Source organism: Mus caroli, unplaced genomic scaffold, assembly GCF_978045245.1.
Source record: "Mus caroli unplaced genomic scaffold, Mus_caroli_1 scaffold_6, whole genome shotgun sequence".
Taxonomy (NCBI): Eukaryota; Metazoa; Chordata; class Mammalia; order Rodentia; family Muridae; genus Mus; species Mus caroli.
Genome location: NW_028227261.1, coordinates 53,175,965 through 53,195,000, shown reverse-complemented (window position 1 = coordinate 53,195,000; position 19,036 = coordinate 53,175,965). Strand labels below are relative to the sequence as shown.

The 19,036-nt window shown below is 40.1% G+C and overlaps 1 protein-coding gene across 7 annotated transcripts in view; it reads left to right on the top strand.

Moving 5' to 3' along the window:
* Pde4b (phosphodiesterase 4B) overlaps positions 1–19,036 on the top strand; it is a 553,986-nt gene that overhangs the window by 349,666 nt on the left and 185,284 nt on the right. The window contains exon 1 of one of the 7 annotated variants that reach the window (XM_029475819.2): positions 4,354–4,780. The exons of the other annotated variants lie outside the window; for them this stretch is intronic. Within the exon in view, the coding sequence (XP_029331679.1) occupies positions 4,731–4,780 (50 nt within the window). The 5' untranslated portion in view covers positions 4,354–4,730. Of the gene's footprint in view, positions 1–4,353; positions 4,781–19,036 lie in introns of those variants that run through there. 7 annotated transcript variants of the gene reach the window in all.

The following is a 19,036-nucleotide window of genomic DNA, read 5'->3' as shown; positions in this document are numbered from 1 at the left end:
CATCCAAATAGAGACTAAAGAAAAGAAAGATCAACTAGACTTAACTAAGATCACACATTATATACTTTCTTTGCATCTAAGAACATTATTTTATAACTAATAAGACAAAAACAGACTTTTTAAAAGCAGCTGAAAAGGCAAAGAATGGGAGGAAATCCACATAAGTCATGTATCTGTGAAGGGTTTTCCTTCCAGAATATACCAGCAGCCGTTATAGATCTGCAGTAAGACTCTGCATCATCCAGGTTTTCAAACAAGAAAATAAATACATATTTGTTTTCTTTGGGGTTTCTGTTTCTTCATCTTACTGTGTTATGGATCAACCTAACAGTCTTGTACTAATTATGCCAGAACTCTATCCCAGCTACACCCCAGGCCTTCAGCAGAAAATCTGAGTCTTCATTTCTCCAAAGAGGATATATAAGTGGCCAACACCCAACAAAATATGCTGGATATTACTAACTCTCTGGGATATGCAAGCCAAAACCACACTGAGCTGACCACTTTACACCGGCTCAAATGTCTACCACTAAAATGGTAGACAATAACACATGCTAGAGAAGAGACTAAGAAATTAGAACTCACATTGTGGTTGGGAAAGTTACAGGTCTTTAAAAGATTAGACAAGTTATGATACAACCTTGTGACTTCATTCTGAATTTCATCAAGCAAAAATGAAAATGTGCATTTGTATAAATACTTATATATGAGTGAATTTATAGAAGCAATATTCATTAATAATAGCTTAAAAAACTGAAGCAAGTCCAATGGCAGTCAACACAAACAAAATGAGATGTATCCACAGGAGATACTTTTCATAATAAAAAGCAATGAAACTCTTATGCATACTACAATATGAGTAAAGCTCTATGTTGAGAAAGAAACCACATATTGTACATGACAATTTTCCTAGTTTCATTTCTGTTGCTGTGATAAAATATCCTGGCAAAACGGAACTCAAGGGAGTAAGTTCTTCACTCTGGTTTTCACTTCCAGGTCAGAGTTCATGGTGGGGAAGTCTAGCCAGGAGCTGTGTGTTCACAGTTAAGAGTAGACAGAAATGACCACATATGTGTGTGTGCTTGCATACTTGTGCTCAGTTAAATTTCTCTGTTACATAGTTCAGTACTCCTGCATAGGGAATGGAACTGCTCACAGTAGGCTGAATCTTCCTACATTCATAAGTTAAGGTAGACAGACCCACAGGCCAACATCATGTAAATAATCTTTTATTGAGACTCTTCCAAGACTATTTCGGACTGTATCAAATTGACAATTAAAATTAACCATTATAACACTGTTGTAGATAGACAATATGTGTGACATATACAAGTATGATCTAAGCATACTGTATGCTTTAATCTATGTGATCTGTTTAGGATAGGCGAAGCACTGAGGCAGAGAGATTAATGTACTTACAAAGAGGTATAGGTAATGATGGATAGAAACTTGATATCTTTAGGGATGAGGACAATATTAAGAAATTTGAGCTGGCCGGGCGTGGTGGCGCACACCTTTAATCCCAGCACTCCGGAGGCAGAGGCAGGCGGATTTCTGAGTTCGAGGCCAGCCTGGTCTACAAAGTGAGTTCCAGGACAGCCAGGACTATACAGAGAAACCCTGTCTCGAAAAACCAAAAAAAAAAAAAAAAAAAAGAAATTTGATAGTAGTGACCAGTGCATAATTGCATTTTTACTGTAATTGAACACTTTATAAAGGTGTATTTTTCAGCAAGTGAACCATATATTAAGGTATTTAAAATAAAAGGAACACAGGATTTTTTGTTAATCCCTCTAAACTGCAAAAGAAAATAAGGTTATATTTTCTTTCTTTCTTTCTTTCTTTCTTTCTTTCTTTCTTTCTTTCTTAACCCTCTTTTCAAGAGTAAAATCTTAGTTTGTCATTGCAGCTGCAGGAAGAACCTAGGGCAAATGATGAGATGAATTAACCATGCTTCATCTTTTAAAACTTCTTGTCAGAGATTCCTAGGTGGGCTTTGTAAATTTATCTCTCTTTACTTACCCAAAAGCAATCCGTCGGTTGCATTCAGAAGTCACCTTGCTATCTGCTAAGTGACCAGAGCCTCAGTCACCAGTGTCTTCTTCCTCTTCGTTGACGATTGCTCAATACTTGTGTTGATTGATTGCCTTACCACTGGAGAGTATAAAGCCTTCCCTCCAAGAGTTGTTCTTGGCCAGGGAAGATGGCTTTGTGGGTAAAGAGCCTGCTGCATAAGTTTAAAGACCTGGATTTGGATCACAGCATCCGTGTAAAAGCTTTACACAGTGGCATAGGTTTTATAGCTCCAGTGTTGGGGCGGGGGGGGGGGGGGGAGAAACAGGTGGATCCCTGCAGCTCACTGGCTAGTCATATAAACAAAATGATGACATTCCAGGTTTAGTGAGAAACCTTTTCCTCAAAAAAAAATCATAGAAGATCCCTAACAGTGTTCTCTGGCCTCCATGTGCATTAACATGGATGTGAGAACATGAGTTATCCTGGCCCAAACTATTGCTTTCACAACAATCACTTGCATTTAACCACAAATTAAGCCAACTGTCTTCTGTTCTTGTTACCCATCAACCTGTGGACCAGCATTCATTTTAATTTCTGAATGAATTTTTCAGCAAACATTTGCTGAGTACCTCCATTATACTAGGCAATAAAGTAGACCCTGCCATTAAGCAGCGAAAGGATGATAGTCTCTTTCTTTTGAGGTGTCCCTGTGCAATGATACAAATGTGATGAATATTACGTTGTACATTAGTGACAGAAACTGCAAGGGATGACACAGTAGAGCGCAGAAGCAGGAAGGCCAGGTGCAGCCTCTGTAAGAAGTTGACATTAGAGCAATGACCTGAGAGGAACACGTGAGTGGACACTGACTCTGAGAGGATGCTTTCTCTTGGTTGGGCAAGTTTGTTGCTGGTGGGCTTTATGACACCAGAGCCTAAGCTGATGTAGCCTTATGACATTGTAGCCTAAGCTGGCCTTGAACTCAGTTCAAATCCTCCAGCTTCAAACGCACAAGAACTGAGATTCTAAATGTGTGCTATGACTCCTCGCTGAGAAGAACCTTAAAAAAATAAAACTTAAGAAAATGGACACTGAGATTTTTCATGTAGAAGAACTGGCATGACATAGGAACAGCAAAAGCCCCTGCCCAAGCATGTGAATGAGGGGCCAGAGAGATGATCATACCTGGAACTTGAGCTTATGTTGACTTTGGTTCTGATTTGGGAAATAGTGGAAATGAACTGCAGAGTTCTGACTGGTGGATAATCTGTGATCTGGGTTTTTAATTAATTTTCTGGATGTTACTCTGAAAGCACAATGGAAGGACACAAGAGCAAAGTCCAATTAGCAAAGACCAACAGGTCAACCTTCTCATATACATACAGGATACATATGTGCATCCATACATGATACATACATGTATACATACATATGTATGTCAGTTGTTGCCATCACAAAAATGAGTTTGTTCCTAAGGTCAGCTTCTCTGGAGCATAATGAGGGAGAGGAAGCAAAGGGGTGGAAGCAAACCTGAAATAAACCAGGTAACCCTTCCAGGAGCATGGATCCAGCTAAAATATCCTGTTATCGGGATGTCAAATGTTGATTAATAAGAATAAAGCCCAAAGCAAAACAAAGGTGATTCCACGTAAGCCTGCCTTTTCATTTGACTGAAGATTGCTGTTGCTAGTAAAAGTAATAACCATATTTTACCCAGGATCCAGAACACTGGCACCCCTGTCCTCCCTGTTTAGTGTCTTTTGGGTACATTTATCCCTTTAGTTCCCTGGGGGCAATCTAAAGGTCTTTGAATCTCTTCCTGCTGTGCTAAGTTAATGGTGATCCCGTTCCTTGAGAGATCATTGCATCTACTGAGAGACCAAGCTTCCTGGGCCAGAGTCGAAGTTTAAATGCACACCCGCATGCTGAGAGCAGTCAGGAGAGAGAGCCCACCGAAGCCTGAAAGTTGAATTCATTATTCCAGTCTCACTGTTATTTCTTTGTGTAACACAGACATTTTCTTTGCTCCATAATCCTCTGCAATGAAAAGGACTTAAAAATCTCTCCAGGGTTTCTCCGTGGCTGTAGTCTAACATATGTAAGGAAATCTGACCCCGTGTGTTAGGCGTTCTCTCGCCGTGTTCTGAATGGGCTAAACAATGCAGAACGAGTCAGACAGGAGGTTCAATAGCTCAAAATGCAATGCAAAGGGTGGAAAGAGAAGAGAGATCATTTGATTAATGTGAGCACTGTGAACTTCGGCTAAAAGAACAGCCCCCCCCCCCCCCATAAGCTGACATATCACCAGGCACAGGAGAGAAAATACAGAGCAAGGGACAAAATGAACACTGTTTAAAGGGGTGGTTTTCTGCAGTTTCGGATACTCAAATTCTTTGCTTCTCTGAGGTAAACTGCACGCAGTGCTACACACCCCACGGGAGGCTCTCATGCTGATTTGGCTGCACGTCAATTTTCTCATCTGATTTCTAAAGGAAGCTACTTGCGATGGTCCTCTGCAACCTCGTGTGTCGACTGCTAAGTCATTGCTTCTCACACTGGAATGATCTCTACTCCGCAATGGAGAGTGGCATGCCATCAGAAAGAAAGATGAACGGACAAAGAGCTCCGTAGAAACTCTGGCAGCGAGAACACAGAGAAACGCATGGAGATGAGCTAAGTTGCTGAGCGGTGGGCTGACAGGGTACCGGTTCAGGATGTTGCACGTGAACGACTTGCCTCCTCCCAGGAGACACTCCTGGATATGGTAGGTGTTGCTGTAGCCACCAACCTGATCTGACACTCGCAAGCAGAACTGGGAGGTGGCTTCACGCTTAAACACGAGTAATGAGAAATTTCAAATAAGCAGATGCTAGGGGCAATGTGAGCTTTGTAAGATTATACGATGTTTGGAGCCTAGTGAAAGTTCTATTACTTTTATCATAGTTAAAAGTTCTTTCCTTTCTGTTTTCTTTTTAATTTTAGAAATATAGAATAAATTGAGTGAAGTTTTTATATAATAATTTAAGTAATCTGCTTATTCAAGCCAGAGTGAAATTTGTGAATATTAATTTTTTATGAAGTTTAAAATGAGACTTTATTTGAAAATCTTTCATCTATTAAGCTCTTACAAAGAAGGTAATGAGCAATTATTATAATCTGTAAATATTTTTTAAAGCCATCCTAAATACATATTTTATTTGGTTCATGGATTATGTTTTTAATCTTGTACTTTTTGTTTATTTATTTTGGCAGTACGGGGGATAGAACCTAGGCCCTCACACGTGCTAGGCAAGCCACTATTGGGCTACAACCAACCGCGAATCATGTACCCCTGAGCTATAAAAGAGACTTAAATTAGTTTTCACTGTTTTTTAAAAAAAAATAATCTGCAACTCCATTTTGAGGGCTAATGGCTTTAAGAAATATGGAATTACAGGTGGATGAGGGACAGAAATGATCACAGACCAGAACCAAGTAAATACTTGTTGGTTTGACGTGAATGATTTGTGCCATTGAACAACTCCGGCTTCATGTACTCCAGTGGAATTGGTATACATATTTTAAGCCTCAGACTTGTTTGCAGTGATTCTAGAGGATAGAAAGGACGGTTGGCATAATGACTTACACAGTATCTGGTGTGGGACTCGTTACTGCATTCACTTTTCAGCAACATTGATGAGCAAATACAGAAATCACAGCACTCCAATTCCTCATTTTGAACATAATTAGTCCTCATATGTCCAACCACAATTTTTCCTGATAACATTTTTTTTTTTTTAGAATTTAAGAGACATGCAAGGAAAAGAAACTTAGAATTCTTATTATTCCCCCAAAATGTTGACTTTAAAGGGGAAACTGGCTTAATGGGATCAAAAAATTTTTTGCTATTTTCTTCTCCTTGTAATATATGTGTCTGACCATGGTCTTTAAATGAGATATAGATGTGCTTAGCACAGTATCTGGTCCAAAGAGCTCAACATATACTATCTACCTACTTCCGTCTCCTTTAGGTTATCTATCTCCTTTGTGTTAGTTTAAGGTTGTCATGGGCATTGCTGAAGCAATGGTCAAAGGCAGAACACAGCTCTTTGACTTATGGCGGGTTTCTGTTCTTCCAGAACAGTGCTGTGTGAACAATATCAGTGTAATTTCTAGCGAGTGAACATATTTTAAGAGAAAGGTTGGATCTTTGATCACAAATCCTCTTTGGGGATGAAGTGCCTTTGGAAGGTGAATGGGAGTCGCCGTTTGAGGAGTGGGACCCCATTCCAATGAGACAAGATGAACCTGACCCACAAAGCCGGAAAGTCAAGCTCCCTGCTTGCCAGCTTGGGTGGGGGAGGACTCCAGTTTTCTTGGCTGTAAGTGAGCTCCCAGGCCTTGCCTTAAAGTCTTGTGAAGACTGGGGGACTGATAAGAAGGGTCATTGCATGTCCTGGCACAAATGAAGCACTCCAAATGCAAGTTCATATTAAAAACAAAAAATAATTTGGAAGAAAATATCTAATAAAAAATAATGTGGGTATGATGTGTCTGACGGTGGCGTTTAAATGAGATGTACTTAGTGGAGAATTTGGTCCAAGGAACTCAATGTAGATTAGTGATCCCTGTTTTGTCTAGGTTAAGTTATCTGAAAGTTGGTTAACATTGTTTAACATACCTATCTTTTTAGCTATAATGTACTATACAATTCAACTTTTGAAATTTCTCATTTATCCCACAAAATGGTTTGATTTACTCTTCTTTCCAATACATGTTTGTTGAGCACTTATTATTTATCAGATATTGTACTGGGTTTCTGGAAATGAAAGTTGTCTAGCTAGCAGAGAGGATGAATCCAAAAATAAATGAGTTCCTATATTACTGCTACAACAGTAATACATGTATGCATGCTTTGCCTTCGCATCACAGATGTGCCTGAGTCCAATAGGGTCATAAAAGAACTGACTCATGACTAGAATATTGATGGATAAGTAAGCTATAGGTAAATGGAAAATTGTCAGACAGATCTTCCAGTCACAATATAGTAGAGCCATATTTACTTAGGGGCTTGGGGTTGGGGGTGTAAGGAATACTTGTGCTGTCCCAAGCCACAAGTAGACAGGGATTGCTGGAGATAACAACGAAAAGGCAGACCAAGGTGGCTGAACTTCACAACAGCTTCAGTTTAGCTCTGAGAGCCATGAGGAGCTCACAAGTGCATTCAGGCAGGAATGGATGCAGCTCAATGAGACACCAGCCTGGAGGCGGAGGCTACTTAGGGTGGTTTCTATGGAACCCAGGGGTACTTCCAAAGAAATAGAGTTGTGTTCTATTTTAACAGGGCAAAATTTAGACATGTGCTGCCAAGCCCACAAGAGTCTGCTTGCCTTTCTCTGTAATCTTTGAGGTATAGCAATGGCAAGTTGGAAACGGGATCACAATTTTACTGCTGAATTAAAAGTGGGAAAATATTTTCAAATTTTGACAGTGGAAGGTTTAGAAACCTACATAAGAAACTTTGTAAACTTTCTACACTTAGTGACTTGGTCTCCTTTTATATAATCGCTTAAGAGTTGAGTGAATTTATCCCAGTTGAACCTATTTGGTTTACATCGCTTTTAAAGTTAGTCTGTCTATCTATGTGTTTTTTCTATTGAACTACAACTAATAACAACTTCAGATGACAAATGAAACTGCACTTTTCCTTTTTCACTTATACGCGCATCAATTAATTCTATGTAAACAATCATTCTAATACTCAACAGGAACGAGACTTTAAAGAGATCTCAGAAGGAATCCTTCAATAATGGGAGTCACGTGCACAGTGCAGTGCACCCCATTTGTTAATTTCATAGTCAACTCCTTTGTCTTCTGCTACTTCTTAAAGTGGGTTCCACCTACATTTACAATATCCAATAGGTCAGATGATGAGATTAACTGAGTACCGTAGCCATCCACAAACGAACCAAGTTACTAATTTGTTGACATTACCAGAAATGAGTAAATATTTACTCTCTAAACTAAGAGAAAATCCATGGAACCTGACAAAATGTATTTGCCACTGCTCAACTCTAAGCAGAAGCTAATGGTCAAACCGTGCAGAAGCCAATTCTGGCAACCATTAGGTTATAATTCTGTGTATAGTTCTGTTGTAAAGTGTAGCTTTTCTGTAGCTCAGAAATAACCCTTTGCTCTAACAACCTCAGCACCAGGAGAGGAAAAAACCTGAAACGAGGATCCTGGGATGAAGAGAAAAGCCAGTGCATTCTGAATATTCATATAATCTGAATGCCCTGTCTTTTGCTGAAAGCCACTGGCAGGTACAGACCAAATAAAAATTCCTTTCAACTAAGAGCTAATTTATTTGTGGATGCCCAAGCTGATTCCTTGTGGGGCTGTAGACAGCATCCTCCTCCGAAGACATTAGCCATCCACAAAAGAAGCAGTAAGAAGTGTCTACAATCCTGCTTCCATGACAAATGAAAGTGCACACGATGCTTGAACAGCTACATTTGTATTTTCTTCTTTGGCTATTTAACGGAATTTCCCAGAGCCTACTTAAGTGGAACGCTCACTTACGTCAACCATCTATCATTCTGCTCTGCCCGGAGCTGAGTGTTGTGAAGCATTGGGGCCAGGCAGAAGAAAGAAGTATAAATGCACTTGTTTTGAATTGGGGACAGGAAAACGAACCTTATGAGATTAACTCCCTGAAGAATCATGCAAAAGACTTTTTCTCAGCAGACAAAAGAGCAAGAAAGAATTTGTTCTTATTCAGTCTGAAAGGTACCTAGGACTTCTAAGCTGGTTAAAACAGATGGCTCAGGGAATTATCCTCCAGTTGACTGCAGAGAGGGATGTGGGGATGTTAGCTTGTTCCTAAGACCTTCCTCCCTGTCAGAGATACAGCTTCTTCTTTGCTGCACAGTTGAAATCAATAAGGGCAAAGTTCCCCAAGCTGACTGTAACAAAGATCCCAAGACTGGAGGTCAACTGGCAAAGTATTAGCAAATCTGAAAGTGAATTTGAGAGCTCTGCCTATAAAACCCACAGGCCTGGCAGGACTTGCTCTCAGTGCTGGTTAACGGCTGCAGGTCCATCCACTTTTGGACCACTCCTGCCTGAAATGCAGCTTTGTGGAGTAAGTACTATTGGGCCAATCACTTTCATTCTGAGGGCTAAAGCCCCCTACTTAGGTTCGCACTTACATTTAATTTTCTCATCAGTTTTAGAAGGTTGGAGGAAGTAAATAGCTTGCCTATGCTCTACTGATCCAAATGATATCATAGGTGAAATTAAGCATTTGAAAAGGCAATCAAGCCATAAAGTGTATAAAATGATCACTTTATTGGTTTTTGTGTCAATAACTAAAAGTGAAGTTTTGAATTGTCATGACTGTCACATCATCTTCAGGAAAGCAGTACTAAAGTACTTCATGCAAATTAACTCAACTTCAAGCTAAATATTACTTAAATTCATGAATGATTCAGTGTAGGTGGTATGCAAAGAAGTATCCTAGTCACAGCTACCCTCACAGTTAATTACTCTTTTCTTTATGCTAGAAGCCACATTCCTTCACTAACTGACATATTGAGGTTGCTCCTCTGTCAGGCTTGTGGCCAATGGCCCCAGTGATGGGCCGCTTAGTGAGGATCCATCCTTGCTATATTCCTGTCCAGGAGGTCCTGTACTCTAGTGAGTGACATAGATACCTGCCAAGACAATGACTGGAGAAAGACCATAGAAGAGCTGTGCATAAAGCTCCTTGGAGCCCCATAGAGAGCTAGAGGTTTCACCGAGGAGGTGCCATTTGTACTCCACATCTCTGGGGGCTGAGTGTGAGGGAGGCCCTTTAGATAGACACGGATAGAAAAGGGCATGGCTGACTCTTGCCAAGATAAAGCCTACAGAATGGCTTCTATATTTTATTTATGCATGTTTCCACACCTCCCATATTACTCACTGCAGTGAAATGGAAGGTGAGCTCTATGAGAGAGAGATTTTTTTTCCAGTCTTGCTAACTGGCATGTGAATATAGATATGCGGTATAGATGGTACAGACAGATGTATCTATATGCACACATAAGCTTAGACTAACATTAGCACATAACAAGTACTCATCAAATACTTAAACTAATGAGTGTGCATGTACGTGTGTAGTAATTGTATGACTTGAAATGTACTCATATCCAGAAATTTCAGTGATTTTGTCCAAATGGTATACAACGAACCTAGGTCTTTTGCCCTCTTACTCTTGGAACATTTGGCCTGTAGGATGGCTTGTTTGTAAATAAAATGGTGTTACTTTATTTAAGCCAACAGCAGCAAAGTTTCGAAGCACTGAAATTTCTGGCTGGTTCTGAATAGTACTATAAACTATAGTCAGAATATGGCAGCCTACCACTGTGTCTATCACATATGTAGTAAATATTCAGGCTCTGTGACATTTTAGGAGCTTCAGCTCAAGGCCGTTGGTGTTTTATTGATTCCAAGTAATCAATCAAAACAAGGCTCCCCCTATGCCCTACAGTCTTTAAAAGGTGGGTGTTGTAATGGCTCACAAGCTAGATGAAGCTTCATAGTAGTCCAGGGGAGAGTCAGTAGGCAGCGTTTCTCAGTGAAAACCCAGTAATATTTCAGTCCCTTTTCAAAAATCACTTTCTAAGACAGGACACATCTTAGAGTTAGAACTATAATTCAAATATTAAAGTACTATAATCTTTTGTCACAATGGCAATTATTTCTTTTTTTCACAAGGGCATTAAAAGCATGCTGTGTGTGTGTGTGTGTGTGTGTAGGTATACATATGCATATATATGTGTCTGATATATTGCTAAGAAAAAGTCTGGGGTATAGAGCATACTGAGAAATCACCCTTTGATAGTTTCTCCTTTCTCTCTTTAACAAACTTGAAATCAATGAAAAAAATATACATTAAACATATATATATATATACATATATGTATATATATTGAAAACATAAAATATTTACCTTTCCCAGGGTAACATACCTTATGTATACTGATCTATTCTTCATGAGAAATTGTTTAATGGGTGCCCCATCTCTGTATTACAGAAGAGGTTTTGATGATGTTAATTTTCCTGGAACACACACTGAGCAAAATCTGAATGAAAATTCAGTTCTGCATGACTCCAAAATGCTGCTCTTTCAGCATGTGTGAAATGCAATTTGCATAATTACTGATTTCTTGGTAATAATTTTAACTTTTAAGTCATCATTTATAAGCATATAAATATTTAAATTGTAGTTAATGAGTATATTTACATTGCTTTGTGACCTTTATAAACAGAAAACATTTATTACCCAGTTTGTTGATGACTAATGATCTTGTCTAAAAATATTTTGATTGCCCACAACAGCAGTTAACAAATTCTCATGGTATTTTCATTATGGGCAAGGAGAAGTCATATAGACATTGTAGTTAATAAGTGAAGAATAAGTCATTAACTTCAGATAATGAATCTTATATATTTCAGATCCAATTGATGGATATCAATCATCTATCAATAAGGATCTACCTTTATTTAAAGTCATTGATCTGTCAGTGTTTATCAGTCTTGTCATGGAAACTCAACCAGCAAGGTCAAAGAACTGTCAAATGGAAAATGGAGAAATAAGGAAATAGAGAAAGGTCATTACATACTTAGACATCAGTGACCCTATTTGTCAGTAGACAGTGGAGAGTGCACAACATGGATAGCAATGAAGGTAAGAAATATATTTTAGGTGGAGAAGTCCCAGTAGCATGAATTAGAAAAGAAAGTCTGCCTATGGGCAAAAGGAGTACTCTACGGTGTCTGATCATTACATAAAACATGTAATTATAAGGGAAAAGGTATACTAAAACATAGACACTTAACAAGTATAAGTTTGAATCTATAATGTCTAGGATGGTACGGCTGACAATCTATAGTTATTAAATGAATGACTAAATAAATAACCCAAGACATCCAGCTCATTTGGATTAGTCTAGCTTCAACAACGGACTAATTGGCTCAATGTGCAGGCTGGGTAGACTCCTTCCTCTAGCTCTATTGCATTTCTGGTTTGACAAGGTACACAATGTACTTCTTACAAGGACAGGAAACCCGTAGAATGTGTGTTCTCTGCTTTCAACTCCAACCTCTACCAGGGAAAACAACTCCACCTCCACCCAGCTCTGAGCAGAGGAAGTCAGACCTCATCTTTGTCAGTGCCTCTTCAACTCCTCCCCATCTCTGAACCTCATAATGGAAAATTTTGACCTAAAAAGTGTCTGGTCTTTGAATCCATTTATTTGAACAAAATTCTAGAACTTGTAGTATCCTTTCTCATGGCTCTTAAAGCCAACCAATACCTATTCCCTCAGTGGAAACGATACCCATACCATAGGGCCTATGGCCAGTGTGTCCTCACTCCATCCCTGTTCTATCAAAAGGTAGTGAAAGCTTTCTGGATGAGATGGAGCAAGTGAAATCAGGAGTGATCCTGTCCAGGGATCCATTTAGCATGTTTCAACAACCCCAGGCTCTTCTGTGCCTAGGTGAGACAAAGAAATAAGTAACCTGCAGTTCTTCCTCTGGGGAGCTCAGTCAAGCAGGGAGAAAGCAGATGTAAGCAAATACAGCCTGCGGTCTGGTCAGCATCTGCCATGAGAGGAGCTTTTATTCCCAGGAAGCAGCAGGCTGCGTTGAGGGAAAGGACAGGAGATATGTGGAAACATGAAACAGGGCAGCAAATTGAGAGACTTGAAAGATGAGTTCACGGGGAATCCTGACTCATACAAGGAAGGGAAAGTTAGGAAATTAATCAGGCTGCATATCAGGTAAAGTCTGTTGAGACATGCTAGGAGAGAGGGTTGGTTTTTTTTTTCCCCCTCCATAAAAGCTTTGTGAAGTCTCGGAGGTCTTGGGCAGGAAGCACTGTGTCTAGGTTGGTGATTTACAAGGATGAAGACTAAGCTTAACAGGAGAAACATGAATAAGGCTGCAGCCATAGTCCTTAGTGGTGACATGAAGTAGGGGACTTGCAGCCAGAAAAGAGGAACCCAGCTCAAGAAAAACCAAAGGGGGAAGCATCCTGGTGGCTAGGTAACCTGGGCATTTAGACTGCTTATAGCACTAGCAAGCTTTGGCAGGCTGCTGGCTCGGAGTTGGTTTCCCACAGCTGTGAAATGGCCTTAATTTGATTATTATTTTTTTTTCTACTGATAGTGGTGATTAGCTGCAGGAAGTAAGACTAATTCTCATGTTGGTAGCTGAGAGAGAGGGAGAGAGGAAGGGAGGGAGTGGGAGAGAGAGAGAGAGAGAGCACATTACTTGGCACTGAAAGACAGTAATACACAATTTTATGCAAACATCTGAAAACAGTGACGATCACATTCAGAGTCCCCAAGGTGCTTTATTTGTGTATCCTTTCAGTCTGTAACATTGTGCCGATGCAGTCATTTAAGAATATGTACCTAATAGGAGATGGGATTGCTATACAGGCACATCTATTAGCTTTCTATGCTTGTCCGAATACTATTATGCTAAAAGCATAAATGAAGAATCCAGTGGTGGATCAGTTAAGAGGCTCAGCTGCGTTAAGTTGTCTGTTTCGCAGACAAGTTCGTGAAAGAGTGTTTAAAAGGAAATTTATTTGTTTCAATCCAAATAATAAAGAGCACTTTAGATCCCTGCCATGGGTAAACAGGACCCATTTGGCAAGGTGTTTTGTCATTCTCCATTGTCCCTAACCCAAACTCTGGTGCTGACACTTAAGCACATGCTTAAGTCTTTACGCAGTGGCCTTTCATTATTTTGGAGGGAAGGTGGGGGGTCTGTTATTAGGTCTGGTTTCTTTTGGTCCTGTGTGATATTAGCTGAGAAGAGAGCTTTAGCACCAGCAAATAATATGTTGTGTTTATCAACAACAAAAAGCAATTGGCTCTCTTATCTTCCTTCTGGCTTTTATTTGGAATGATTGTGAAAACATGTTAATTCCCCAAATGCCAGTTTCTTTTCAGTCAGTTGTTGCAAGACTTCTGATCTACTAAGTCCTTAAAGGAAAGGAAGACGGTGCGATCTGTGTCACTAGTTTTTCTGGCTACTTGACATGTGGACATCTCTTAGACATTGTCTTTTATTTATATTTTTGAGACAGGTGGTATCTTTAATGCCTGAACTTTTAAATGCAAACTACAGAGTACTCTTAAATAGTGTGATAAATGAAACATTAAAGGAAATTGTTCCCATATTTTAATTAAATATTTTAGTGAGCATTCTCCTGCTTAACTCAGTTTTAATTGCATTATTAATTGCCATGAAGAAAATATTCCTAGGGAAAAAAGCCAAACCAATGTTCTAATTGCAGCTTTTACTGCTTTGCGTGATAAAATGCCTTTGATTGGTGCTGAGCCAGAAGGGCTTGATTTAAGATAATATCTGTCTCGGATGTCACCCTGGGAGAAAAGAATAAAACCTCAGTAGACATGGCGCATTGCAGCTGTCTCTGCTGCTCCAATTTCTCTGTCCCATTGACGTCATTGGGAGGTTTCAGAGCCGACCAGGGTGTCTAGTAAACCAGCAGGTAAATGAAAGGAAGAAGAAGTAGAAAATCACTGATTCATGTGCAGCCCTCACTCCAAAGAGGTGGCTGCCCTGTTCGGTCAAATAATGAGCAGAAGTTTTTCCTTCCTTGCACAGAAAAAAAAAAAAAAAAGAGGGAAAGAAAAGAAATATTCATCAGTTATCCAGAAATGTGGGAAAGCCTCCACGGGGAATGTGAGTTGCATAAGCCATTCTGAAATCAGATTACAGTGCCAGGAGCCACGTTTGTCCTGGGTTCTCAGATGTCATAACCCCCATCCAGCTTGTCTCTAATCAGGGTATGTGAAGCAGAAAGTGGCCTAGGAAACAGCCTTCCCTGGAGACAGGGCTATTCCAAACAGTCTGGCTAAGCACCAACTCTCTTCAGGTGCAGACTTTTTTCAAAAGTACTGAACTCAGGGCTCTCTCCAAAACGACAATAATACTGACTAGAGCTGCAATATTTTCCAGGAAGGGGCTTTTGTTTGGGGACTATATTGATCAGCTTAACATATTATATGCATGCTACACTCTAACCCTCTAGACACTTAGCACAGAGAATCTTTTCTAAATCCTGCCATATAGCATTTTTGCGACTTGGCTGAACACTATTGTTAAAATATGATTAAATGCTAATTTTTCATCTGCTGAGCAATTTGGCTGCTGGCAGAAAAATGGGAATGATCGTCATTCTCCCCTTCTCATTCTCCACCAGCAATCATGGGGAAGGCCTCACGGTAGCCTAGTAGATTTCATTTCACAGATGCAGGCAACAAACGTCACGACATCCATTCAAACTTAAGCTGAGTGCTTCCTGTTCATATGCGGTTACAAACCATTAGGGTTTTCACTCTCTAGATAATTTAATTGTCATCTTTTCTAATTCTATGCCCTACCTTTGGTGGGTATTAAACACTGGTTGACATGTGTTTGGTGCTGTGAGGTAAGAGATAAAGAGGGCTTAATTATTGGTCTTTATAAGCGTAGAAAAGTGAGGAAAAGACATGGATCCTCACATTCCTGTATCACAACGAAAATAAAGCTGGGTGAAGGTACAATATCTGACAGTGAATTTGGATTAAAAGGACATTTCCAAGAACCATTTAAAGACTCCTGAGATTTCTGGAGATAAAGGTAGTAGAATCACAGTAGACTAAGTGGGCTATGTGATCTGAGGAACGACATGAAGCATACAGACACAAAGACTCTTTTGAAATCACAACTCTGGAATCTAGTGACAGCAAGGCTGGGGCTCTTGGTGGCACCTCTTAAATGCTAGTGTGGGGGATTTTAGAGGTGAAGAAACAGTTACTCCCTTCAGCCAGGAAATGAAACTCGTCTGGGCTTTCGTAAAAATGACTAGGAATGGTGTGTAAAGCATCTAAGAGAGAGAGAAAAAAAATCATGGCTCCATGGAAAGCTATGGGGATAAAACCAAGTAAATGGGGTCAGAAGAGTTCGCTCAGTGAAATGTATTATTGAGCGTGAGCTGTCTGTCAGACAACGTGTAAGTCTGAGATTCTAACAGTTACAGACAAGTTTTCTAAGTCCTTTATTCAGTAAAGGTAGGAACGGGAAGTGGGGCTAAAATTCAGCAAATGCCTCCAAGGAACACTTAGCACAACGCACAGCACTTAAGACAGGCGTTTTGAGTGGAAGAAAATTTCAGAGCTGGCCTGGGAGGTTCTGTGCTTGGAAGAACCACTCACTCAAATAACGTTTGGGACAACCACACATTAGCAGGCGGACCTCCTGTGGACACTGCAGGGGCACCCGGCACGTGCTGTGTGTCCTTTTCCCGGGACAACGTGAACAAGCACTGGTTTGCACCAACAGACCAAAGGAATGGTTCCATTCAACTCTAGTTCAGTAAACCAATGAACATAATAGGAGCACAGGTGAAGGGCTGCCTACAAGGACCTAAAGAGGGATTAGCCACAGGGTTATCTACAGGACTATGAGCATCTTACCACGTGACTACCGTGCTGCCTCATTGACCACTCATGAGCTCTCTCTCTAGGCAATGTTAGTGGGCACCGCCATTTGAGAGTCTCCTGTGGGTAATCACAGATACTCTGATTTCACGACAGCAATGGCTTGATGAGCTATAGGAATGGAAACATCACTGGATATAAATTATTCTCAGTAGTTGAGAATAGCTGTTTTAGTAGATTCTTATCATAGCACCATCATTAGCAGATTTTTTCCTATTTTACTTATCATTTGGAAAACTTGATTGGAATATATTTATATTCATTGTATGCTTTTGATAATCTCATAAGAATTATTTTAAAAGAATGTTGGAAGTTTCTCTCTCAACAAAATCACTGTATCTTGTTGCCCTGGATTTCTTCCCATATATTATAAAAGACACTACATGTGTTATATGAAGAGCTCTTAACACTTGCAACTAGAGTGCCAGTGCCCAAATATTTCAGTTTAAAAATTGTTAATGTTTGTGAGTTGTCTTCATTTTTGCTTAGAATGTAGATTCAGTGGAACGGCCCTCCCTCCTGGCTCTCTCATCCATCTCCTTAAGTTTATCTGTTTAAGTGATACTGTCATTTCTGGCCACAAATCCTTAGAAAGCATGCCTTCTCCTACATATCTGTAGGTCACTGAGTGGAGCCTCTGTTACATGTTCAGTCCTTAGGAAATATAGGAAATGTCAGTTCACTTGAAGTTTCTTTCATTCTCTCTTTCTTGCTTTCTCTTTCTTTCTTTCTTTCTTTCTCTCTCTCTTTCTTTGGATATTTTCTTCACTTACAATTCAAATGTTTTCCCCTTCCCAGGTCTCCCTCCTTTACTATCTCCCCCTTCCCTTGCCTCTATGAGGGTGCTCTGTCCCACCCACCCACTCCCATCTTCCTACACTGGGGCATTGAATACCCCTAGGCCCAAGGGCCTCCCCTCCCACTGATGTCTAACAAAGCCATCCTCTGCCACATATGTGGCCAACACCATGGGTTCCTCCATGTATATTATTTAGTTGGTGGTCTGGCCTGCTTCCTCCATGGGGCTGCAAACCTCCTCAGCTCCTTCAGTCCCTTCTCCAACTGCCCCACCTGAACTTTCTTATGGCAATGTAGACATAGGACTTTCACAGTAATAGGAAAAGGTTTCATTGTCTCTGATAAGAGCCTTTTGTGCTTTATATCAATGTAAAGGCTGTTTTCTCTTATGACCTCTTTCTGTAACTGCCCAGTGCTGGGATACATGCAATGATAATAGCAGCAGCTGTTACACTTCACAGAGATTTTAGTATGTGCCATGCTTGTGTGTGCCCTATGATAATAACTCACTGAACCTGGTTCAAACATCAATTTATAGATGAAGGAACAAATGGTTAAGTTACTTGTCTAAAGTCTCTCAGATCTTTAAAAAAGAATTGAGAAAGTTGATGTTAGTCAAGTATTTTCTGTCTCTAAAGCTTACTTATATGGATAATGGCTAGTTAACACATTATGAGTTATGGACTTTGTCTTAGTCAGGGTTTCTAGTCCTGCACAAACATCATGACCAAGAAGCAAGTTGGGGAGGAAAGGGTTTATTCAGCTTACACTTCCATACTGCTGTTTATCACCAAGGAAGTCAGGACTGGAACTCAAGCAGGTCAGAAAGCAGAAGCTGTTGCAGGGGCCATGGAGGGATGTTCTTTACTGGCTTGCTTCCCCTGGCTTGCTCAGCCTGCTCTCTTATAGAACCCAAGACTACCAGCCCAGAGATGGTCGCACCCACAAGGGGCCTTTCCCCCTTGATCACTAATTGAGAAAATGCCTTACAGTTGTATCTCATAGAGGCATTTCCTCAACTGAAGCTCCTTTCTCTGTGATGATTACTCCAGCTGTGTCAAATTGACCCAAAACTAGCACAGACTTTATCTGTGCTAAGAGCTCTGAGGCAATGGTCTCAGAAATAGGATGACTGTTGTACACATCTGTCAGTGTGGGAAGCTATCTGATTTTATCATCATAGTATGAAGAGAGCCAAAGGTTTCTATAAGGAATTTGGTGGTTTCTCTAACCTCTTCAACACATGGATATATCTTGAAACATACTCTTTTCTTTTAAAGTCTGATTTTGATCTTGTGCAGAGAAAAAAATATGTTTTATGAAATAGTGACTATGCAGGGAGTCAAAGGCCATGAATTCTATCTCAACTTTGTAGATCGAAGCTGGGGGATCCTAATCTTCCGCCCTTCTGGAACCCATTTCTTAGCTGTTAGCCCAGTGAATTACATGGAAAAAATGTCTTCAGCTCACTTTGCCACATCCCTGCATGTGTCTCTGTTGTGCTTCGTTTTGCTACCAAGAAAAAGGAAGCCCATATCTGCTTCATTTGGTGAGCTAAAGACTGTAGTTACTCTCTCCTTAGAATGATTATAGGAATCTTTGTGCAGGTGAAAGAAGACTCGAGGTACACATGAAGGTCTTTTCAGCAGCTAAGCCCATCATACTGATAGAGTCAC